A 24,594-nucleotide genomic window follows, 5' to 3' on the forward strand; every position below is an offset into this window, starting at 1 on the left:
GCATGTTTGAGTCCAGTGAACTGGTGGACCTGTGATCAGACCCAGAGTGAGAGTTAGAAAAAAAAAAAAAAGACTCTATTTGACTCAATCACACATTCACACCCATACCTGGTAGTCTCTTTTTCACTAACAAATGTTGGCATGGCAGCGAGAGGACTGCAGAGGTTTTTACGGATGTAGATCTTTTCGATGGAGGGTGCACAGTTTGCTGGCTTCTCTCTCGACACCTCCACCGGTTTCCTCTCACACTGAACAGCTGTTGGAGGAATTTCATGAGTCTACTGGTTTTCATGAGACTCACCGGCGCATGCGCAGCACTGACCTCATCATACGTCATCCTCCCGGAGCTGCTTCCGTGTACAACAGTGAGCTCAAGCTACATTAAAGTGATTATTACGTTTTGAATATGGATATTTTTCTTACAAAAACGCATCGATTCGCTACAGAAGGCCTTTGTTCACCCCCGGAGCCGTGTGAGACACTTTTTTTTTATGGATGGGCGCTTTTTATTTAACTGCTTTTAAACTGATGCATGCAACACCTGCTGAGTGCCATAAAACAGCTTGAAAGATCAAAGACAATTTTTTATATAACTCTGACTGGATTCGTCTGAAAGAAGAAAGTCATATACACCTAGGATTACTTGAGGGTGAGTAATTTATGGGCTAATTTTCATTTTTGGGTGAACTAACCCTTTAAGTCTGATCGCTTAGAAAAATGACAGCACACCCCTCCTCAAAATGCCACGTGATTTGAGTCATCAGTCATGAATCTGATTTGGACTCACAGTCTTGTTTCATGCCGAGGGCCATGCAGCGCTGCAGTCTGCAGTACTGACTTCTAAGAGAGAACTACAATTATAGTAAGTCTTACCAAAAAAAAAAGAACCAAAAAGTAATGTGGCGGTACCATGGTACAGTGATACATAAGAAAAACAACACCACTGTGCTTTGATTGTATTGAATAATGTTTTTGTACCGTAGAATTTATATGGTTTTACTTCACACTGGAGACTCAACTTGCCATTGATTTCAATAGAGTTTGACATTAGCATGTTGCTAAGCTAACAGCGAAAGACTCTAATAAGCCTAAAAGACAAATAGCACACACACATGCGGAGTAAAACATTCCATTTAAATTACACCAAACTGTTTTAAAAAAACGAAATTAAATGTCTTTTTATAATTCAAATTTCTCTTGCTTCATCTGCCATACTGGATTTTTTTTCATGGAACCACAACACAAGTAAAGGCTTTAGTTTTAATGTGCACATTTAGTTTGTGTGTACAGCTGAACGCATAGTCTTTGAACATATACTCCATTTGATAGTGTGCGTGAACACAGGTGGTCGACATGTGCAGAAGAACCTTTCATCTTGGTCCAGTGTCTGCGCTATTTCTCTATAGAAGTTATGACCGATAAAAATGTATTTGTACACTTTTAAATGAAAGTTGTAGTTGTCTATTGTTGTTGCAGTCTCCAGTAGTGGTAGTACTGTTCTGTTTATTTTTTGACTGAGAAACAATGGGCCAGTGTCGCCAACTTGTGGACCAACTAATTCAAGATGCATACATGAGCTGAGCGTAAACAGTATATGCATTTAGAAAAATCAGGCTGCATGTGTACAGTTGCTGATGACGAAATTTATGGTACACACTCACTGAATGCAAAGCGTAGCGTAAACACAAAAACACAAAGTGTACTTTGGGCTTAAATGAGTGGTGCCTGTTTACCTGGATTTGTTGTCCTGTCAGCTCAGGTGATGCAAAAAGCAGTTGATTGACAGCTGACCCATCGGCAGAAGTCAAGATGACCTTGGCTGGTGAGTTCTCCTGTTTGATGAACAGTTTCTCATGGTTGGGGTAATCCAGGTTAGCTAATATAAACTGCTGCTTGCCGGCTCCAGCCTGATCAATGGCTGTGACTATCTGCACCTTCTGAGCCAACTGCTGCTCCGTCACAATCTGATACAACACATGACAACAAAGAACCTAATGGCATTTACAATAATAAAGTTATTAAATGTCTGTTTGCACCAACACAAGCGATGTCATGAAAATTCGGTCTGATTTTCATATACCATTTGTCTGTTCAGATCAATACACACACACACATACACACACAAAACGACTGAAAAGCTGAATGAAAATGCAAATTCACTCTCTCACAGTAGGTGGGACTTATGGAAAAAAAGCAGAAACACAGAGGTACACAGTGGTGCACAGCTTTCCGGTTCTGACACCCACTTGTCACAGAAAAGTAATCGCAAATCTTATTGGTTGGCCAGATTTTTCGCAGTGTTATGGAAAAGATATTAAAACACCCCTCTGTAAAAACAAATGTTGTACTGTTGAAATGCAAAAGTTCACCCGAATAGAAGCATTAACATCCATTCATTAAAATTAAAATGTTTATCGCACCAAATTTTCTCAGCACAAACATTTAGTCTAAGTCACCTGCAGGCCTCCATCTGCAGACACCAGCTGAATTCTGGGACTTTCTCCTTCCATGATACCCTTCTGTCAGAACCAAGGCTCAGCAACGCCCCATCAGTCACACGCCCACCTGAGAAAAATAACACACAGCTCAGAGACTCTCGAAGATCCACACCAAACATTTGCAATAAGACCTTGTATAAGTCAGGGGGAAACTAAATATTTCCAAATAATATTTCACACATATCTATATTCATGTCAAATCTTTATACGTGCTAATATATACCTGAACATTTTAGAATGGGGGTCCCTTACACAAGGATGATCATATTTTGGGGCCTGTGCAATCTAACAAATTGAAAACCCCTGACACAAGTGAACAACATTTTTGGTGTCCTGTTTTTTTGAGTGGTATTATCACGTGCAAAATTTGCTGCCAAGATGCTAGGGTGCTGTGGGTGATTGCCGAGGCATTGCTATGTAGTTTTTTAAGCACATTTCTGGAGATGTGCTGACCCAAGTCTCCATGATATTCTGGTCTCTAGATGTGGCTGAAGTCCTTTCTTTAAAGTCTGAGATTTTTCACCCGTTTTATTGTCCGCCAGGCAAACATCTCAAGTTTGATCTCTTAGAAAATTCCTGAGCATAACTTTTCTGGGATGCATTACATGCCCAAGTTCAATATTTAGGTTCAGGGGTTTGTTAAAATAATTATGCAAAGAAGGTCTGCCTCAAATCCTGGCGTGTTTCAACTTTTTCATTATCAGTCAAATGATTCATGACTTTGCAGTTCTTGTCATTCCATCATCTTTATCGCCTTAACCAATTATTGAAATCAGGACTCTTTATTATGAATGATACAGGGTCTATATGTTCAACACAATATTCTGTTTTAGTGTTGTCATTCACTTCAGACTGATAAAAGATATAGTGAAATCTCACTGGCATCTGATTAGCAGTAGCTACATTAGCACGCTAGCCAGCGTCGCGTATTGGTTTTAGTGTTTTGCAAAGAACTAAATGACTTGATGAGTAAATGCGATCTAGCGTGAATGACAGCTGGGGGTCAGTAACTCGTGTGGAATGTGTGGGTGTTGATCCGGGAAGATAAAAGTCAGATCTGTTCCTGTAGGTTAAAGGTCATGATTGAAGGGTTAAAGCTCCCCACGCATAACGTTACACAGAGGGATTCTGCACTGCAGCAGCTCTTCACACGTGGAGTACAGGATAAATCTCGTATCTTAAAAAATTGTGATAACTAAATTACAAGTTAACATGTCCGAATGATCGTTTTTGTGTTATTTTGCGAGCGGTATTCGGTGTTTATCAGCGCAATGATATCAGATTAGCCCACTGATAGCGTTAGCCTGCTAAATAACGTCATCTCTGCATCCGATTTGTTTTAATGTCCATTAGATGCTTTGTTATATTTATTGTTCTTAAATAACCAAAAAAAGCTCTTACGGTTAGTTTAGTCGCAGACATTCGCCTGTACTGATCGATATTTTCTATTTTGCTAGCGGCTAATACGCTAACGCGTGTTAGCAAGCCGGCTATCAACAGTGCTAATATTCTCCTGAATTATTTATCCTAAACAATTACTGCAAGCACAGTGGGCTTTAACAATATAGAATATAGTTATTCTTACCCTGAACGCGTGAGAAATTATCCAAATACTGTGATGTTTTGATAAATTTTCGTAAACTGACGGCTCACTGCAGCTACAGGAGGTCAGAGTTCGCGACCCGCTCAAAGCAGACCCGCACGTCTGCGCATGCGCAAATGCACTCGTGAGACAGCATTGCTTTTAGTGAAGTTTGAGTGCTGCTAGTGGATTAACGACGTTAGCCAGTATGATTAACTAGAATTCCTTTTCTTTTATAGGACTGCTCTAGGAAGCCACAATGATACATTAAAGAATTGGATGCATGTTTGGCAATAACCGTCCCAGTTCAGCTGATTGTTAAGATTTCTTGCTTTGACTAATGTTAATAAGCACAACTTTTGATTAACATTAACTAAGATTAATAAATGCTGTAGAATTATTGTTTATTCTTAGTTCACGTTAACTAAAGTTGTTAACCAATTAACCTTATTGTAAAGTGTTACCGATTTCTTTCATATTAGCTGTAAAATCTACAGTGCCACCATATCTGGTAATGGATAATGCAGTTTGCCATCAGCCGCTCCACTTTCTAGTTATTGGTACTGGCCAAGAACCCGTATCATTTGATCTAATTAACTGTATGGAATCAATAGGAATGTGAACTGTACTTTTAAGATTTATATTTAGCAAATATACCCCAAGTCATTATGAAACCAAGTTTAACCAGACTTACAGACATGTTATATTATTACATTACAAATATTTATTACAAATTATTTGCACTTTACATTTATGTCGGGGCATAGCCTACTCCCTTGAATTCCTCAAGATATTAACAAATTGATGTAAAACCTTCTGGAGATGCACAGAACTTTGGGATACAACAGTGAACTAGTGCCAAAATTGACAAGAATCATCAGAAATAGCAATTATATTTTTCTTAAAAGTAAAAAAACAAAACAAAACAAAAAACTGGTGTATCTAATGTTTCCCAAAAATGCAAAAAAATCGTACAAAATGTAAGCCAACATTCAACACACAAATGTGATCAATATCGAACGTATTACTGCAAAACAAATAATATTCATTTCTTGAACTTGTTACACTTCAAACAGTGAAAGATCTGTGGCTGGAGCTGACAAAGGACCTTAGTGAAAACTGTAGAGAATATAATCAGGTCATAAGTGTTAAGAGATGTGGTCCTGAACAAGGTGCTGCATTAAGAGTATTTAATGTGTGTTATATCTTTCCCTGATAAGAGCACTAGTTTTTCTCTCTGTATTCACAGCCGGTGTGCTATAATGTCTTGTATAGTAAGTTAAAACAGTGCTGAGTTAGCCAGCCTGGCACTGTGTCTTTACTACCCATAATTCATTGAGGCCATTAAACAGCCTGAACTATTTTAAATACACCTGCATTATATTACCATTTACAAAATATGTACACTTCCAGTTCTGTCCAGTATAAGGTTTAAAACAACAGTCAAAACACCTACTTTGTACAAAAGAGTTTCTCCATAATGACGACCTGAACACACACAATGACCAACAGTACAGAAGCATCTATTTACAAAAGTAACACAATTAATCAAATTCTGTTTGAGGTCTACAATTATTTAAAACACGACTGTCTGTGTGTGTGTGTGTGTGTGTGTGTGTGTGTGTGTCATGTACCTGAGGCCTTGTCTCCACAAACTACACAATACTCCACTGGAGGCTTTGTAGAGCCCTGTTCTGAGCCCTCCGTCACAAACTGAAAAACAAAACATTCTAATCTAAATATGAACAATGATATAGAGTATTTTTCTCTCTGTATTCACAGCCGGTGTGCTATAATGTCTTGTATAGTAAGTTAAAACAGTGCTGAGTTAGCCAGCCTGGCACTGTGTCTTTACTACCCATAATTCATTGAGGCCATTAAACAGCCTGAACTATTTTAAATACACCTGCATTATATTACCATTTACAAAATATGTACACTTCCAGTTCTGTCCAGTATAAGGTTTAAAACAACAGTCAAAACACCTACTTTGTACAAAAGAGTTTTAAAAAATGTTTAAGATTATTAAAACATTTTTTGCAACAGTAACAGACTAAAAACCAAATAAAAAGGGCATTTTTTTCAGGAAATTAAAGCAGAAAAAAAAAAAACTAAATTGTTCATAAAACCATTCTTCCACAAATTGTCGCGTATATAATGAATGAATTGTTCGTAAAAATAACACGCTTACATGAACTGTTGAATGCAATGCAAACAGTTCATGTAAGCATGAAAAAAATTCTTATGGAAATGCTCACATTATATATATATATATATAAACATTTAGGTCAGTCTTTCATAATAAAAAAGTATGCATTTTTTTACATTCAATATGTGAATCATTTTTCAAATTGTTTTTGCGTAAATCATGCAGGTAACGCATGAACTGTTCATAAACTGTCGCAATCACTAAAATTTTCGTAAAAAAAAAAAACTTTTTGCGTTAATGGTCACATTCAATGCATCAATCATTCGTAAAACCATACAGCAACTTTCACCATCAATGTCCAAAACAATGGTTTTATGCATTGTACAATTTATACATAAAGTCACTCTGTGCGTCACGATTAAGGCCCAGTAACTTTTCCCAGCTTTCACAGTTGAATCCAAAATCTCCCATAATGCACCATGCCAGACTGCGCCACATGACCGTGCCAAAGGTGCGACCTGGCATCAGACATCCCTTTGTCATACTTGCTCATGCACATTCAGACCTGACTATGAATAACACCCCTGACCAAATCTTTTTAAATCTTCTTCTGGCAACAAGTGATACTGCGATTAGATTCAGACTGTCCCTATAACATCATAATGGAGTGTTAAGAAAAGTGGGCAGGATTAATTCGGATTAATTCAGATTGAAATATGATTCATAGGCAAGCCTAATGGTCAGGAGTCAATGAAAACGTCTGTATCTAGTGCTCATGACCAGTCATTGTCTGACTTTTTTGACCTTGAATGCGTTGTGGGCTGGATTCATGGTAATGTTAAGCACCAAAAGCAACTGGACCAGAGAGGCAGTGTTTCCTAAAAATTACATTGGATTAATACCTCACATTTCTGAAGTACAATGGAGGCAGACTGATTAAACAGCCACTCATTGAACCCTCATTAGGGTGCTTAAGATAGATTAATGCATAAACTACATCTACCTTTGCTTCAAACTGGGTTTTGATTTATGCATCCTCAAACTCACTGCCTGTGTACACAGTGCAGAGACCCAGATGAATGACATTTATTCATTCGGTTTAATCCAGTCAAAGGATCATGGCCTCTTGAAACGCCTCAATCCATCTGAAAAAAGCAGCACAGATTTAGTTTGAAGCAATGAATCATAGATTAGATTAATAGAACAAACTATACAACTCAGTATACAACAAAATGCTTGTGTACCTCTGAGCAGTGGGAATGTCCTCTGCTCTGAAGATGTAGTAGAATGTGTTTTTATGGTACAGTTTAAACTGCAGCTTTTGAGCCGGTCCTGTCTTCTCCTCTCGGAGGAAAAAGCCCAGCAGCGGCTGACTCTCCAAAGCTGCAACATCCTGAAAACCATGCAATCGTCATCACATGACAGCTTTTTTGACGTCACACACATCTGAAACGCAGTGTAGGGGAACAACTGACTAAAATAGTGACGCTACTAACGCAATTAAAGATTTCAGTATTGCAAAAATGGCTGTTTTCATAATAATAGTTTTTCTGATAACAAGCAACTTTTTCCAACAAAAATAATCCTGTCGCTTTACAAAAAGAAAATCATTCAAAGGTCATCTCAAAACTGTCCAAGCTTGATTGTGTTTTAGGAAAGGAATGTGAAATGCTTAGTCATTTATCGTGATGTTGGTTTCTTGTACAGTAACATAGTTTTGCTGCTAACCATGAGAAGATTCTAGGTTTGCGCACATCGATTAGGATCCTTTTAGTTTTACTATGAAGTGTGACTTTACATGTTCAAATTGGATGCTGAAATCTTGATTATTTGTGTATGATTTTTGGCATTTTAGCATGACAAAGCGTTACATTGTTTATTTTTGTCACATTGTAAAACCGTTCTTAAGTAATTGTTGTAAAATCAAAATCATAACATAAAATAGCCAAATCTGAGTGTAGCAGCGTTGAGCATTTTGATTCATTTTAGTAAATCGCTAAAATGAGACAGAGACTGAACAAAAGTCCCTATGTGGAATTGTACATCTTTGTTTTTGTAGTGATATACTGACAATTGGCAACATTTAAAAGGTACAACATGTAAGATTTTCGTAATAAAATATCCAAAAACTACTTGCACAGTGTTATATATTTTATGCAGTTGTGTATTTATGTTATGTTGTAAATCCAGAGAAATTCCAGAGTGTTGCGCCATGATTTTTTAATGCGTTTTTACAGTGTTGCGCATTATAACCAATCACACACGAGTCTGTTGAGTTTATGAACGCAGCGGCCAATCAGAGGCGTTCAGATGAGTTTTTGTTCAGTGCACGGCGCTCGCTGACTGGATTCAGCTCTCACACTAATTCTCTCATCAAAAACAACAACATTTTATTATTATTGATATTACTGTTGCCGTCATCACAAGGTATTATTAGCATCACCATCTTTAGTATTATTATTATTATGCATGCTAGTACTACTTGAATACTACTACTATTATTGTCAGATGGTCATCACTGTTTATTTTCATTGCTGTTATTATCATTGCTGTTCTATTGCTGTTTTGTGTTCACCGTATGTTGTATGTTTTGCACTCTTAATAAAAAGGGGAGTTTTTTTGAGAGTGCTTAAACTCGCGCTAGACTTAAGTCAGTCATAATGTTCTTTGACAGTGTAAATGTTCTTTGCTTGCATTCTCTGTATAATTTATTCGCTGTTTGAATAACTATGGAAGGTACAGGTAATAAAAAATGAATTCATTACCTCATCCGTGAACATCCTCCTCCATAGCGTCTTCAAACTTCGCCTTTGTTATTGTTTTGAAAATGCGACCTCGTGGCGAAAACGTACATATTGTACCTTTAACTGAATGTTTACCGCTTGAAGTCTTTTTTGTTCATTTTATTAGTGCATGTATATTTCTTGTGCAGATACTACTTTCATTGTAAAAAATTATATAATCTAATAATGGTTATATAATTAAAAACGTATCCGCTTTAAATAGTTTTAATAGTACCTAGTAGTAAATCGGTAGAAAATAGTTAGCTCATTTTTATTAGTAGTGTAGCTTGGCCAATGACAAGTTACAAAGCTTCTCAAAACTGCCTGATCTTTTTAGGTAGCTTCAAAGTAATTTGCCGTTTAATAGTTTGTAGTGTAGTGTAACTACTTAGGGCCAGATTTACTAAAGACACGCAGTGAAGAATTAGCGCTGAAAAGGTGTGGACAGTTATTTTTGCACCTGACCTTATTAAATATGCATTTGTAGGAGTTTCCCTTTCAGATGCAAAATTTATGGGTGGAGAGTATTAAAATTAATCATGCAACGTGATTTACTAACGTTTGCGCTCGTCAAATTACTGGTATTTGCGCCATTATTTAAAGCTCCAAAAAAGCATGTCTAAATGCAGACACTAATTTGCGCTGCTCTTGGTAGATTGTGTTGGTGATTATGGAAATGCATTCTGTGTTCTGCGTCTGTGTTCTTTAATTTGCGCGTCGCCAGTAAATCACCCGCAACAATTTTCACTCCCATTAGCGCTTTTTTGGAATTGCGCTCTCACGCTAATTTGCTCTGTTTAGTAAATCTGGCCCTTAGTCTTCAGTCAAGCTTCCACTGATAAATTATGAGTAGCTTCCTCAACACTAAAAGTTATTACATAAGTAAAGGTTGCATACTTCACTAGCGGCGTAAGTGTAGAGGACTTTGTTCTTAATGACGAACCACAGCCTCTTCCATGGTTTCTTATGGCCTTTGGATCTTTGCAGATATCCACTCATGGAGGAGTTCTCAGTGTTGGCAGACACCTGTGAGCGAGATGTCACTTTAATAGTAATGTATTCATTAGGGATGCACCGAAATGAAAATTCTTGACCGAAGCCGAAACCGAACAAAATGAAACACTGGGCCTGAAGGCCGAATACCGAACACGGTTTTTCAAGTTTCTTCCCCATGTATTTTGACAATTTTTTTCACCATTGCATAAATTAAATAGCCAAAATGTGCTTTTTACTGTTTTGTCTTGTTTTTCAAAGAAAAAAATCAATTACAAAACAACAATTTAAAAATATTTAACACTAAACATTTTTTAACATTCTAGCAGACATTATACCAACAAAGCACAATTTAACTTAAAATTAATAAGTTACTAAAATAATATTTTTTGGCCATCAGACCCCCTTCTTGAATCAGGCATGTATTTTTTACTGTAAAATTAAAAGCAGCCTTGCTGAGCAGAAGAGCCTTCTTTTAAAACATTAGAAAATATTACAGATCCCAATTTGAACACTATGTTATAATAAGTGTATTAACAGAGCTGTTGTAATTATTATCATTATTATTGTCTTACTTTTTATTTTATTTTACAAAACAACAGTAGAATTGCAATACTAACATTTACGAATGTTGATAGAGTTCTTACTTTTTCTTAACTTTTGTTTTGGCGGAAACGCGCAGGAAAACCTCAATGCTTCTTTTTGTTGACAACAGCAGATTTATAAATGAGTCTCATTACGAATACGTCGCAATTATATCGCATTGTCACATACCTTGTAAAAATTCATAAAAATGTGACTGAGCACATCATACAGTAAATTTCAATCATCATACAGTAAACCAGCAACAATCACCCCTTCGTCTTCTCATCGAAGACATGCGATGCAGTACTAAACAGTCTCTCGCTGTCGGTGCTTGTAATGATTTTTGCGTCTTTCTCGGACGGTTTAAATGCTTCCACACTGCTGACATGCTTGTTGCATTATAAAGAGTGCGCGCCTCTCACTTTACGCTGGTTGCAATTTGAAAGCGTCACGTCATTGTTCGGTACAATTTATTCGGTCTTTCTGCTTATTATATTAATTTCGGTTGCCAAACATTTGATGCATCCCTAGTGTTAATATGACATCAGCGTTGTGGTAGAAACAGACGCCTTCATTACAATGACATTACATAAAGTTGCGTAAATGCTGCATGCCATTGCATTATGGGTAATGTACAACTTCAAGTCACCTCTTTGAGGGCAGAAGGAATCTTCTTCTGTTTTCTAGAAAAAGCAAATGATGAACTCCGCCCACTAGGGGAAACGGTCGCACTGGATTGGTCGCCTAAGACACAAAAGCAAAACAGCACATTAGAAAAAATATGTAGTATTTGCCTGTGCAACTACACAGCTAGTGTTGTGCTTTCTAATTTCAAATTCCTAAGTTTTCATATTATATTTTTACTACTGATAACTTTAATTTTAGTTAACAATAACAACACTGTTGCTATGTGGTTGCTAAGGTGTTCAAATGGTTTGGTTATGCGCTGTATTTGAATATGAGCAAACATCATTAAAAACAAGCATGTCCAATAAAAAAAGCACTACTAAGTGGGAGTAAGAGAATATGAAATAAGAGAAGAAAAGTTGGGTTGACAGCAGAAATCTCGTACCCTTGTGCTGTAGTTTAATATAGCAGTGGTCACACACTCGTGCCAGCTGATTCTTCAGGTATTCTAGGTAGTATTTATTGGATGAACACGCCTGACACACCACCTGTTGCCACAACAAATGGAAATCAGACCTATTTTTTCATTCAAAAATAAAAAAAGGCCTAGAACTTCTCTTATTTCCAACCTTCCCGCAGGCACGGCAGTGGTGGCGTCTCCAGGTGAGCGTGAACTCACACGTGCAGATCATACACATGGTCGTTCGCAAATCTGGAATCCAGATAGGAGCTTTAGAGCCCAGCGGTAGACCATCATCAGCGATTCCTTCCAACTACATAGGAAAAAAAAAAAAGAGAGTGATCTTTATGAGCTCCTTCAAAAAGTTTATGAAATATTGTTCTGCAATTATCGGTTGCTTTTTTATTTGGAAGCTTTTTTTTATTTTTTATGAATGCCAAACCATTTATTCATACATCTGAACTTTTCCCAGAGATTTTTCACATATCGGATGGTGTGAATAGTTTGTGAATATCTGTTTATGTTGTTAAAGACTAAATTGTTCGAGTATCCATATTTTTCATAAAATCTTTCATAAAATTACAAAAAACTTTGGCATCAGCCTTGCTGGGAATAGTTCTGGTCCATTGTTTGTGAATAGTTTTATACTTTTATGTTCTTAGGTCAGTGTTTTAACAGTTTGAATGATCAATTCAATTATATATATATATATATTTTTTTTTTTTTCTGAGAATTAGAATTCTGAATATTTAGCATTGGACTTGGTATGAATATTTCTGGTGGATGCTTAATGAATATTTTACACTTTTTGCACAGCTCTTAAAGCATTAAACTGGCATACATCAGTGTTACTGCAAAAAGAAAAGTTGTTGTTTTTTCATGTTTTCCAGTACAAATATCTAAACATTCTTAAATCAAAATACATTTCTTTGAGATGCAAAATGAAATTATTATTTTTTTTTATTAGGTTAAGGAATTTATCAGAATTTATATTTTAAATTGCATTCGGTTGAATTCATACTTAAAATAAGAACCAATATCTCCCAATATGGTAAGAAAAACTAAAGGGAAAACAATTTTAGTTTTCTCACCAAATTTGGCTGATATTGTTTTCTTACGCAAGACTTAAACAAGACTTTGTATTTTATGTCATTCTGCATCTCAAAGAAATGTATGTTTAAAGAATTTTGTAATATTTACTCTGAAAAGAAGACAAAAATCACTTTTTGCAGTATACACATGTCAGTGAAGACCCTATAAATTTGATGAAAACACACAGAAAGATACACCTAAAATCAATCACACTTAAATGCACTCACCTCCTGGCTTCGACTGGAAAAGAAAGAAATCTTCTTTCTGGTGTAGTCATCTATTGCTTTAGTGATGGCTTCCAGCCATTCGTCTCTTTCTGTGGCTGAACTGCAAACATCATTTTACAGTCTGTGATTTCAATTTAATTAAACGTAAGTACCAAAAACTGTTTTGGCACAAGTGATCAAAGGATCATTATCGTGTATAATTATTCTTTGCACTGCTGATATTTCTTTAATGTAGAGCCCACACACAAATCATTGCGGTTGTGTGTGTGTGCATTTCTTACTTGGCAGACAGTATGAAGGAGCGTTCCACACTCTCAATGTTTAACTCATTCTGATAGGCCTCCTGACTTGGTTTGCTCACCTATTGAAGACGTGGGGCACACACGACACGTTAGAACTCTTGTGAGATTGTGTGTGTATGTAAGGAAGTATTATGATGGTGGATGTCTGACCTTCATGCCAGCCAGGGAAAGCATGCTGTTGACTTTATACTGGCCAGACTGAACGGGAGTTGTGTACAGCAGACTATCATTAAACTGTTGAGAGAAAGAACATTTACTGGCTGTCCGAAAATAGTGTTACACCATTCACAATTGCGCACCATTCACCATATGCAGCAATTTCCTGTATTGTAATTGACCGCATTACTGCACATTGTAATATTGGTGTGCGGTTGCAGTTGTGCATACATTTGTATTTTTTTTAGTTTTACTACCTCAAATGTTACTCATGCACTGAGAGGTAAGAGTTGTAAATATCAATTTTCCAAGATATTAACCCTAACTAAAACTGTTACAAACATTTGAGTTAACTTAAAGCTGAAAAACAAAATATAAATATAAGATAAAAACAAGTTAGAAATGTTGCTTTAAGTTTAAGCTATAAGTTTAAGCTGAAGTACTAAAATTACTAACTGGAAATAAATAACTAAAACTGAAATGAAAATAAATTAAACCTAAATAGCAATATTTAATAAAAGTAAACTACTAAAAATGACAAATGCACAGAATTACTAAGGCTACGTCCACACGAAGCCAGAGCTTTCCCTATCCGATCTTTTTATTCCCCTCGTCTCAAGAAATATCTGCGTCCACACGAAACCGACACAAAACGATGTAGTATACATGCCAGACCAGCATGTAATTCTGCCACAGAGATACACTAAAAACGTAGAAGAAGACTTGGACTATGCGCATAAACCTTGCGCGCGGTATACAAACGAACATGGAACAATACATTTATTAATCTGTGTTAATGTTAGTTAATCCCGGTTTCCAAAAATATCGGTTTCACTCTCCCAAAACGCCGGATCCGTCTGGACGAAACGCCTATACGATACAAAATTTATGCGTATACAGCTAAATGCGTCTCCGTGTGGACGGGGCCTCAAAATTGAACAAAAATATAAACACAAAAAGAAAATATTAAATAAAAGCAAAAATAAAATACATTCAAAATATTAATTAATACTACCTACAGTATATATATATATATATATATATTACATAAAATACTAAAATAACACTGTCCATTTTATAATAAATATTTCTCACCAGGAAGAACATTCTGGGCTGCATAACTTTCCTGGAGAGTTTCATCAGAGTGCCCTCCTTTAAGAAAACCTGCGTATGCAACATGAGCATGTTAAATTAGCAACACAGAGACAATGACTCAGGGGGAATTGAGTTTCTTACCCTGCCAGGCTGGACAATTTCATGGTGACCGTTCAGACTGTACTGAACCTGCATCAGCTTCTGAAAGTTATCCTGAAAAAATGAGATGTGTGTTTAAGTCGTTCATGAATAATTGATTCATATGTATGAGGTCTTAATGATGGCTTGGTTGTGTTACCCCTTGCTTCATGATGTCGTTCGCGTGGTTTGCCACTTCTTTCACCACACTGAGAGCAGCTGGGTAAACCAAACAAACAGAAGTTCAATAAAACATTTCAAAGATTTGTTGTACTTATTAAACAAGCAAAATAGTGAATGTTTTTAACTGAATAAAGTATTTTATATTGCCGCAAATTTTTGAATTTACAGATGAGTAATAGTGAACTTGATTTTTTTGTTCAATATTAAAGTCATAATGAAATGAAAGTAGTGACAGATATTTTCTTCAGTATTGCCAGACATCAGAGTGAAACAGATTATTGAAAAAAAAAGAAAAAAAAAAGTCAATTATATCAATAACATGTATTTAGAAAAAAATATTAATTTCATGCCAATTTAAAATAAGTAAATATTTACATTGTGTAAGCATCTATGAAAATTAGGAATGGCTTTCTATGGAAACAAGGTTTACACTTCTACATTCACATGAACTACATTGTTTTGGGTCTTTAAAAACTGACCAGCATTTACGACAATTCAATGAATGAGGTGATAGCAGTGGTGGGACGTCAGGGCCAGCAAAGCCTTCTCTGCTGGCCTAAACACTATCAGAATCACTGATTTAGTTTTACTATATTTTTCCATGAATGTGTATTAAATTATTTCCAATAGTCTATTCTCTTCAGTTCATAGCTTTTCTCTTGGTTGCACTGCTTCCAGCAGTGTATGTTTATATTAGAGCTTTTATCCAATCATATTTCAGCAATCGTGTTGCCAGGGTCAAAGAAATCTGCATTGAGGCCTTCAGAATTATCAGTGTGGGAAAATGTACTGAAAGAGACATGAAAATTAATTGGAAGATTCAAAATTGGTTACAGAGATTTGTTGTATTCCCTAAATTACATGATTCAAGTTTGTCCAATGCAAGAAAACATTTAAAAATTTAATTCACTTTAAAGGAACACTCCACTATTTTTGAAAATAGGCTCATTTTCCAACTCCCCTAGAGTTAAACAGTTGAGTTTTACCGTTTTCGAATCAATTCAGCCGATCTCCGGTCTGGCGGTAGCACTTTTAGCTGTAGCTTAGCATAGATCATTGAATCTGATTAGACCGTTAGCATCTCGCTCAAAAAAGACCAAAGAGTTTCTATATTTTTCCTACTTAAAACTTGACTCTTCTGTAGTTACATCTTAAGGAGCTTCCCCTGAAACTTACGCGATCGGCAACCGGCCGTTTTTTGTCTTATTGCAAGCAACTCATCTCTGTTCTGGACTTGCACAAACTGCGTTGCAATGCAATCGTTTTCCAAAATGTCATTTATGTGAAAATATGTCTGTAAACGCCCGTTAACACAGGCCAGAGACGTAGAAGACGGACGCACAGAGATAAAATACTGTAGCAGGCAGATCACTCACTGTTCATGATGCACAAACTATTGGAAGAAAATCCTCAATATTGATTTGGGGGTTTATATGAATGTGTTTCTGAGGGGAACTGACTGTCTTCAGAAAAGTTTACGTGGTATTTTATTTTAATCTCGTCTCTGTATAGTTCATATTAAAGAGGTTAAATAAAGATGTCAGTCTTTATTTTTCTTCTTTTTAGGAAACAAATCAAAGAAAAAATAAACAAATTCTACTGTTTCTAATATTCTCTATGTTGCTCAAAAACAAAATATATTGTGTTGGTTATGTTGACGGAAGTTGGCCTATTTTCAGGCGCTGCGTAATATCATTGCGCCTGAAGCAAAGTTCCTTGATTATTACGCCGGAATGAGAGTATAGTTCCTAGCCATATCGGCCTAGAAAATCGCAGCTTTTCATTTTCCGTCGGTCTTAGTACACGATGTAACTACAGAAGAGTCAAGTTTTAAATAGGAAAAATATAGAAACTATTTGGTCATTTTTGAGCGAGATGCTAACAGTCTAATCAGATTCAATGATCTATGCTAAGCTAAAGCTAAAAGTGCTACCGCCAGACCCGCAGATCGGCTGAATGGATTCGAAAACGGTAAAACTCAACTGTTTAACTATAGGGGAGTTGGAAAATGAGCCTATTTTCAAAAATAGTGGAGTGTTCCTTTAATATGACCGAACTGTCACTCCTCAGCCAAATCTAGCCAAAGCTCAAAAAGTCCACTAGCTGAAACAAATGATGTATCTGCTGGTTATGGCTTCCTGTAATGGGCCTGATATCCTCCTGTTCTACTGTTGAGTGCAGTGTGCACTCATCTGAGGGCGTGTACCTGTGAGCAGGAGCTGGTACTGAGGTATCCGCTGCACCGGTTTCAGCAGGTAATGCTTCAAGGCAAGACTAGCACAACGAGGACTCATCTAAGAATGAAAGAGCGAAATCTTCAATGTGAAGCATTGCCAAATGCAAAAAACAATGGGTTTCCCTGTTCGAAAAAAGTACCCATATCCCCTTTAACAAAACTCAAATCGGCACAGATTAATCATTGTAATAGCATGTTATACACTGTATGTTATGTAGTATGTTATACATGATGTATGTTGTAATTTCAGTTCATTTCAAAAGTAAATTGTAATCGCAGAAAATTCCAAAAATATCAGATATACAGGTGCATCTCAATAAATTAGAATGTCGTGGAAAAGTTCATTTATTTCAGTAATTCAACTCAAATTGTGAAACTCGTGTATTAAATAAATTCAATGCACACAGACTGAAGTAGTTTAAGTCTTTGGTTCTGGATCTACTAAATGCAATGTGATAGGAGAAAGCTTCTTTTCTGTTTTCTTCTATAATCATTATTTTTGATGGTAATAATGCACACAAGATGGACACGCACACAAACCCCTACCTCAAACTGGCGCACAACGTTGGCAAAAGAAGGATTTTTGCGACACTGTTCATCCAGCAGAGCCACATTACGGTCAAACTCTCGTATGTAGGTAGAGTACATCTTTAGATACGGACCTTTCTGAACGAAGATGTCAGCCAATCTCTGATGATCAGACCTGCGGGAGTCATAGAGATGCCCAGAAACAAAATTGAGCAATGAGAAAAGTAGGACTTTTTCTTATAAGTTAAAGAGTTCTTAAATATTTTCAACAAACTCCAACCAACTTCTAAAGGCTCACATTCTTTTGCATCCTTATTTGAACTCTCTCTGCTCTTAGCCACAAAACATACATGCTACTCCAAAACAAAAATGACATGAAACTCATTCGCGATACATTTAACTTTCATATGGCATCTGTGTGTTACCAGTGGGCTACTCTCTCCTCCAGCTCTTTCAGCAGGTCTTTATTGAGTTCGTAGAGTTGGGGCAGATAGTATAAGATCTGATTCAACACTTTCTCCTCCATCAGTGGCTTCCCGCTCGCACGAGTCGCTTTGGCAACTGCGTCCCGGAAATCCTGACACAGAAATGGAGATGCTAGCTACTGCCAAAATTCCAAGGCATAGCAACAAAACAAAGACAGCTAGACAAGATGAGTAATAGCAAAAAAACATGCGTTAACATCCGTGAATTCAAACCATTACTTTATTTACTAGCATTTAAACTTAAAACAAACAGTGCCAATGAGAGTCCATTTGAAATTTTTGCGATAAATCTTTCAAGGTACAATTAACGCTTTAAACTAGCACTTTCCAAACACAATCAGGGTAAAAACAAACAAACTAAAGCGCATAAACTGGCAGCACAGTCTATCAACAGCTTTAACAGGAAGTAGAGAGAACATTTTCCCTCACAAACACACACACACACACACATGTCTTTAGGACAGCTGTTTGGGGTCACGGCCAAACAAGTGGGTTAAAGTGAGGGTGGGTGTAATTTCTTTCCGAAACTCTCTCTGTCCGTTGATCTCTTATTCCTCTACCACAGTCTCTTTGGACAAGTTCTTCTTCTCGCCTTTCCTCTGTAGACTCTTTTTCTGACTTTCTAACTTTCTACTTCTCTCTGAATAGGGATAGGTCAGGATACACCACTAGTTGTCTCACTAGTTGGCTAGTGAAGCAAACTAGGGAATGTATCTAGACTTTTTTTCTTAGCAATTGTACTTTAAACAAGATAAATTAAGAGTGGGAACTGCTTGGTAGTGTTGTTATTGTTATTGTAACAAAATAAAATTCATAAAAAATGTTAATTGAAATAAAGCTGAAATAAAATATAAATTAAATGAATACATAAAACAATTTCTGACCATTTCTGTTGGACTTGAAGTGCAGTGACCATTGACAAATGTATTTACAGTTACTTCTGTTAACCCTTGTAAAACACCTTGCTCCATAGACGTCCATTGTATCTGCCCATTTTTTGCTTTTTTTTTCAGAAATATAAGGGATGAATCAAAATGATTTTCTGTGGCAATCAACATTATCCACCAAATGCTGTTGACAGGTGAAATTTGATTGAACCCGGAACATGTCAACGCCATTGGTCGGTTTTGAATATGTAGTCTTGCACATCCTTAGTCCTGATAATACACTTGCACAGAGCATATAGCTACTCATTAAAACGTCAAAATAAACAGAGAGAGATGTGTCTGTGTGTCTGTTTACCTCTACGATCCTACTGTGAGTGTAAAAATCAAACACTATTCCAGAACACATTCATATGAAAATAATAAAACGCGAACAGATGACTTGAACCCGCACTTCCACTATATTCATAATTCTTGTCTCAAATCTGGATTCAGTGAAAACAGTGATGACTTACGATGTGAAGTAACTTCAGAACATCCACAAATCTGCAAACACAAACACACAATCAAAATGCAAACTCAACCAAATATTTCCCCCTAAATGTGTTCAAATTAATTATTAAATATGAATTAGCATTAATGAGACTTTTTTTTTAGTACATACACTTTCTCTGAGCTCATGATCTCCATTGCGATGTGGACCACCTTGTTCCTCTTCACCCTCTCTACCTCCTGAAGACAAACATGTTAAAATGCTGTTATAATATTAGACCATTTTAGAATCTATAATATAATTTTATGTGCCATTAACTTACACAGTTGCTACATCCAACCATGATTACCAACAACATACAGCCTCATAGCAAAACAAAGTCACTGCTCCATGTGAGCTTGTGTGTGTGTGTTGTTATGGGCTGGTGAGAGGCTGCAGTCTTTATTTGGATCGCGGTCTGTCTAAAGTCAAGGACAAAGTTTGACTGAAAGCACCCCGTCTCTCAGATCGGGGTCTCTCTGGATTATCTCGAGACAGAAAGTCTGCTGGACACGCCTTCCCAAATCTGATTTATCCACAAGTGATTAGAGTTCTTATTTCTTAGGTTCTTCTCTTAAATTTGAGATGAATGACAACATTCTCAATGCATTTAAAGGGATAGTTCACCAAAAACTGAAAGTCCATTCCACCACAACTTTCACGCTTCAAAAAGTTCATAAAGAAATTGTAAAAGTAGTCCATATGAATGGAGCAGTTTAATCTTCTGACGACACACAATTGCTGTATATGACGAACAGATTTCATTTATTTTGTTTTATCCACATACAAACGTTGATCAATGCACATACATCAACACATCAAATATGGTAAATGGAAGCTCAACCGTACTTGCTTGATGAAGGAGAACAAACCTCATTGGCTTCTACTGAACCTCAAACATGTTTGCGTGACGTGCTCGATGAATGTGTGTTAATCAATGTGAATAAAAGCCTACATTAAATGTTTATCATATAAAACTATAATATTTCATCAAGAAGACTTGGATTAAGTCAAGTCACCTTTATTTGTATTTGTATTTGTTGGATTAGACCGCTTTCAAAGATGAAATAAAGGCTTCGTTTACACTAGTGCGTTTATGTTTTAAAACGCATAACTTTTGCTATGGTTACGCCTGTCGTTTACACTACTCCCGACATTTTCGACCCCTCGAAAACGGAGACTTTCGAAAATGCTGCAGACCAAGTTTTAGAAAACTCAGAGGTTGCGTTTCAGTGTAAACGGAACAAAACGGAGACTTTTGAAAACGATGGCGTGGCTGCCAACATTCGCTCTGTGTATCCTTGACGAAACAATAAACAATAACATCATGCTCATTGTTGTACCTGCATGAATGGACATGCATTTTTGGTTGTGTAGTGTGGACGAACATCATTTCTGAAACACAGTGAAAACGCAAGTGTAGACGAGGATTGTTTTCATTATAAAACGCCGTTTTAAAATGAAAAGGCACTAGTGTAAACAGGGCCAACGTCTCTGGAATGAATGGAACTTGGAACGAAATCAGTTTCATCATTTTTGGGTGAACTAAACCTTTTACTTCCATGAAGAATTGAAACACAATATTCAGCCAGAAATAATGTAGGATGGGACTTTATTTTAGGGATTTGTGGTCGATATTTTTCCCTGCCAACATGGCCTTTGTTAGATCAGCAGTTGTTTTGAAGATGGAAATTGTTTGTTTTACTTCAATTAAAAAGGATAGTAAAGCTCTATCAACAGTATGTGTCATGCCATCAATTACCGTAAATTTTTGTTAAACCATGCTAAGAAATTAAATTAACTTAAAAATAAGTTATTCAACTTTGGTGAGGTCGGTAAGCAATTTTGTCACAATAATCTGCTGCTAACATGTTTAACATATTTAAGTTCTGTAGCTATCATTTCAAAACACTGTGTATTTTAATGTATATCCCAGTGCAATGTCCTGCCTCATAAACTTTCATTGTTGGTGGATTAGTGGAAACACAACTTTTTGTTTGTGTTTACACTAAGAGACGAGTTGAAATTATTTCCTGTGGTAACGGAAGAAACAATCACAGATGTGGTCGATAGAGCTTAACTTGTACTGAACCTGGAACATTCCTTTAATGGCATGCCAAGAATTACCAACCGTTTTGCTGTGATGTAGTTCTGTGCATCTGTGTAAAGGTGTAGTACCTCTTTGTCTTTTGAATGGCTCATGTCTTCCTCGCTGGAGTCGGAACTGTTCCCATCTTCCTCATTAGAGCTCAATCCATCCTCTGACAGATCAATACTCACAGAACATCTGTTGTCAAACAGGAAGTGCACACGTTCAGTCCAGCGTACATACAATCAAACATGTTTTTTTTTACTGATATGCGTAATATGTGTAATAACAATACATTAAAATGATGCAAAAATAGTAGATTAAATATATTAAAATAATCAAAACATTTAAACTTTACCCTATATGTATTTAATTGTTATTTTGATTTATTTATTTATTTTGCTTTCATTGTATGGAAAAGAGCAGCGTGAACAATCTCCTAAATTTCTGCTTTTTTGCTCCACATAAGAAAAAAAGTCATACATGTTTGGAGTGACATTTGGGGTGAGAAAAGCAATTTTCATTTTTGGGTGAACGGTTCCTTTTGCATCCAGCACCAGATAGCACAAGCAAACTCTCACGCATACTCATGCATTCACACACTTTCTGCACTCTTTCTGGTTCCCCTCGCTCTCATTCTTTCTCCTGCAGCAGGACAGAGCTGCTCTTGTTTACAGCTTATATAAACTCTCTCTGCAAAGACACACAAACATGATGCCAGCTATAAGCCATGTCACACCGTGGGATCTCAGTTGTCATTGATGTGAGACTGTACGTCAGTCAAGACTCGTTAAAAATGGACATACAGTGCTTTACATCATCAATCTGTGACACGTTCAGTGGCGGTCAGCCGCATTCACATTGAAAACTGAAATGGTGGCTAGCAAACAAAAACGATCTCTAATGTTAATTTTGGTCATGGTTTACCTTGAAAAGAAAAATACAAGCAAGTGGTGATGTGTTGTTGTCACACTAATTGCGCCATCAGGTTCTGTGCTCGATTTGACGGTCATCGTAGGAGAAGCCACACTGCAAGACTGTGCCTCAAAACGTCTGACACTCACAGAATTTAATCAGATGTAAAATGTAATCGCAATGGTCATTAATTAGCTGTTGGCGAAAATGACAAACTAGCAATCAAAGACTACAGATTTTTGGAAAAAAGCATTCCAAAAATAGGTTTTGGGAGATTTTGTCAGGTTTAGCACACTAGGTACAAATTTGTCCCCAAAATATCGTTCAGTAGGTACATAGAAGCACATGTTTCACTCCAAGTGCTTCAGCATGACTCTCATTAACCAATAGAGCCTACTGACAAAATCAATTCAAATCCCAAAGTTAAAGAGAAAGTGGGTGTTAGAATGCGATACTAGCATGCTGCCTAGTGCACACTGTGCAGTACACACTGTATGCTACATAATATTTTTTAAAACTTGTATCTAAAACAGTATAGAAAAATACATTTGAGTAATTTATATAGTATATGTTTATAAATAAAAACAGTTTGAATGGATTTACGTTAAAATCTTAACATAAGATTTCATAGATTTTTGTAGTTCACTCACATGAAGATTTGCATTGTTGCATGGAGGGACACAGTATTAAACGCAGTGTATTCTGCATTGTGTTACTGAGAGATCAAAGATGATAATGTATTATTACTGGGATCAAGGTCTGTAACCCACATGACTGTAAAATCTTTGTTGGTAACAACTTGCTGACAACTCCAAACACACTACCACAAACTTGATTCAACGTCCTGTGCATCTGGAAACCAACTGCGAATTCAGCAAAATGCTGTAAGATTTCACCGGCACTGAGACCCCATCACTGAGAAGTCAATGTGTGATGGAGGTCAAGAATGTGTTTACAAAGTCATCACAGTAAACACACTTTAAGTCAAATGTTTGGAATTTATGTTGCTGAATTAGTTTCTTATGATCTTTTTGAACTTATGCATAAATGCTTGAAATTAGTTTTGTAGACAAAAGTATATTGTGCTTACGCAAGACTTTCTCTACAAAACTAAAACAAAACTCTTACTGCTGAGAAAAATTAGCCGTGGGCGCTATGTTTTATAATGAGGTCAGTGTATCAGTCAGCAGTTGGTGTATTTTGCAATCAGAGTAAGATGATTCACATTTTACTGATGTGACATGATTTTTGCTACTGTGTTGGAAATGTTGTAATGACAAAGCATGACTGTGAGCCAGAAGATCTCAGTTGAAAATTCTGAGAATGAGAGTGTGTGAGAGAAAGAGTGTGGGAGAAACAGAGAGAGGGAAAGGTTATTTTCCAGTGGCTCAGCTCTCTTCTCTACAGACATTTCCTGCTCTGGCCACTGAAAATAACCCACAGGAAAACGGCCCAACCTGGACTCAAAGAGTGGACTGTAACCCTCACACACACTTCCATGATCACACAGACCAAAACAATGTAGTGCACATTAAAATACATAGCAAAATATATTAAAATGTGCATGTTATGTGGTCTATAGTTTTGGGGTTACTCGGTGTATACGAGTCTTAAAGCCCATTCACACCATGGACAATAACTATAAACTAACTAACGATAACTATAAAGTTTTAATTAATTACGGTTATCATTCCATGAGAATAGGGAAGTCCACACCACAACTATAACGACAGAGGAACAATATTGTTGGAATTACTTTCAGGATGTCAGCTGATGAATGGTTAAATGATGAATGATACATTCACAGCCAATCAAAATCCACCCGGCTTTAAAGAGCTCAAGCATTTAAATCAGTTGATGACCACTGCAACGCGCTGATAAAAAGCAGTTATCGTCCATTGGTGTGGACGCTAATATAGTTATCATCATTATAGTTATCGTTCTCGGTGTGACCAGGTTAATGTTGTGCATTTTAACAAGAAAGATAGGAATACATACAGTAATTTACAGACATAACCTGAACCTGTCTTGTGAGATTTTTTTGGGGGGGGGGGG

General features: G+C 36.6%; 2 protein-coding genes across 2 annotated transcripts in view; both read right to left on the bottom strand.

Annotated features, from left to right (window-relative positions):
* Positions 1 to 4,218, bottom strand: part of LOC107748481 (nuclear receptor subfamily 2 group C member 1-like) — an 8,666-nt gene extending 4,448 nt beyond the window's left edge. Inside the window, exons 1-6 of the mRNA XM_016563271.1 lie at positions 4,084 to 4,218; positions 2,457 to 2,565; positions 1,734 to 1,964; positions 788 to 851; positions 109 to 256; positions 3 to 29 (exon numbers count right to left, since the gene is read on the bottom strand). Coding sequence (XP_016418757.1) covers positions 3 to 29; positions 109 to 256; positions 788 to 851; positions 1,734 to 1,964; positions 2,457 to 2,510 — 524 coding nt within the window. The 5' untranslated portion in view covers positions 2,511 to 2,565; positions 4,084 to 4,218. The remainder of the gene's footprint in view (positions 1 to 2; positions 30 to 108; positions 257 to 787; positions 852 to 1,733; positions 1,965 to 2,456; positions 2,566 to 4,083) is intronic.
* Positions 4,219 to 7,046: 2,828 nt separating this feature from the next.
* The window catches only part of LOC107748482 (FYVE, RhoGEF and PH domain-containing protein 6-like), a 23,874-nt gene continuing 6,326 nt past the window's right edge, over positions 7,047 to 24,594 (bottom strand). The window contains exons 3-20 of the mRNA XM_016563272.1: positions 21,714 to 21,822; positions 19,668 to 19,735; positions 19,519 to 19,549; positions 18,060 to 18,211; positions 17,653 to 17,809; positions 17,077 to 17,164; positions 14,848 to 14,906; positions 14,691 to 14,762; positions 14,550 to 14,618; positions 13,449 to 13,532; positions 13,278 to 13,357; positions 12,997 to 13,096; positions 11,847 to 11,990; positions 11,663 to 11,765; positions 11,240 to 11,334; positions 9,910 to 10,038; positions 7,474 to 7,622; positions 7,047 to 7,374 (exon numbers count right to left, since the gene is read on the bottom strand). Of these exons, the coding sequence (XP_016418758.1) occupies positions 7,338 to 7,374; positions 7,474 to 7,622; positions 9,910 to 10,038; positions 11,240 to 11,334; positions 11,663 to 11,765; positions 11,847 to 11,990; positions 12,997 to 13,096; positions 13,278 to 13,357; positions 13,449 to 13,532; positions 14,550 to 14,618; positions 14,691 to 14,762; positions 14,848 to 14,906; positions 17,077 to 17,164; positions 17,653 to 17,809; positions 18,060 to 18,211; positions 19,519 to 19,549; positions 19,668 to 19,735; positions 21,714 to 21,822 (1,726 nt within the window). The 3' untranslated portion in view covers positions 7,047 to 7,337. The remainder of the gene's footprint in view (positions 7,375 to 7,473; positions 7,623 to 9,909; positions 10,039 to 11,239; positions 11,335 to 11,662; positions 11,766 to 11,846; positions 11,991 to 12,996; positions 13,097 to 13,277; positions 13,358 to 13,448; positions 13,533 to 14,549; positions 14,619 to 14,690; positions 14,763 to 14,847; positions 14,907 to 17,076; positions 17,165 to 17,652; positions 17,810 to 18,059; positions 18,212 to 19,518; positions 19,550 to 19,667; positions 19,736 to 21,713; positions 21,823 to 24,594) is intronic.

The sequence above is a fragment of the Sinocyclocheilus rhinocerous genome, unplaced genomic scaffold, assembly GCF_001515625.1.
Source record: "Sinocyclocheilus rhinocerous isolate Xijiao unplaced genomic scaffold, SAMN03320098_v1.1 scaffold78, whole genome shotgun sequence".
In the NCBI taxonomy this organism is placed as follows: Eukaryota; Metazoa; Chordata; class Actinopteri; order Cypriniformes; family Cyprinidae; genus Sinocyclocheilus; species Sinocyclocheilus rhinocerous.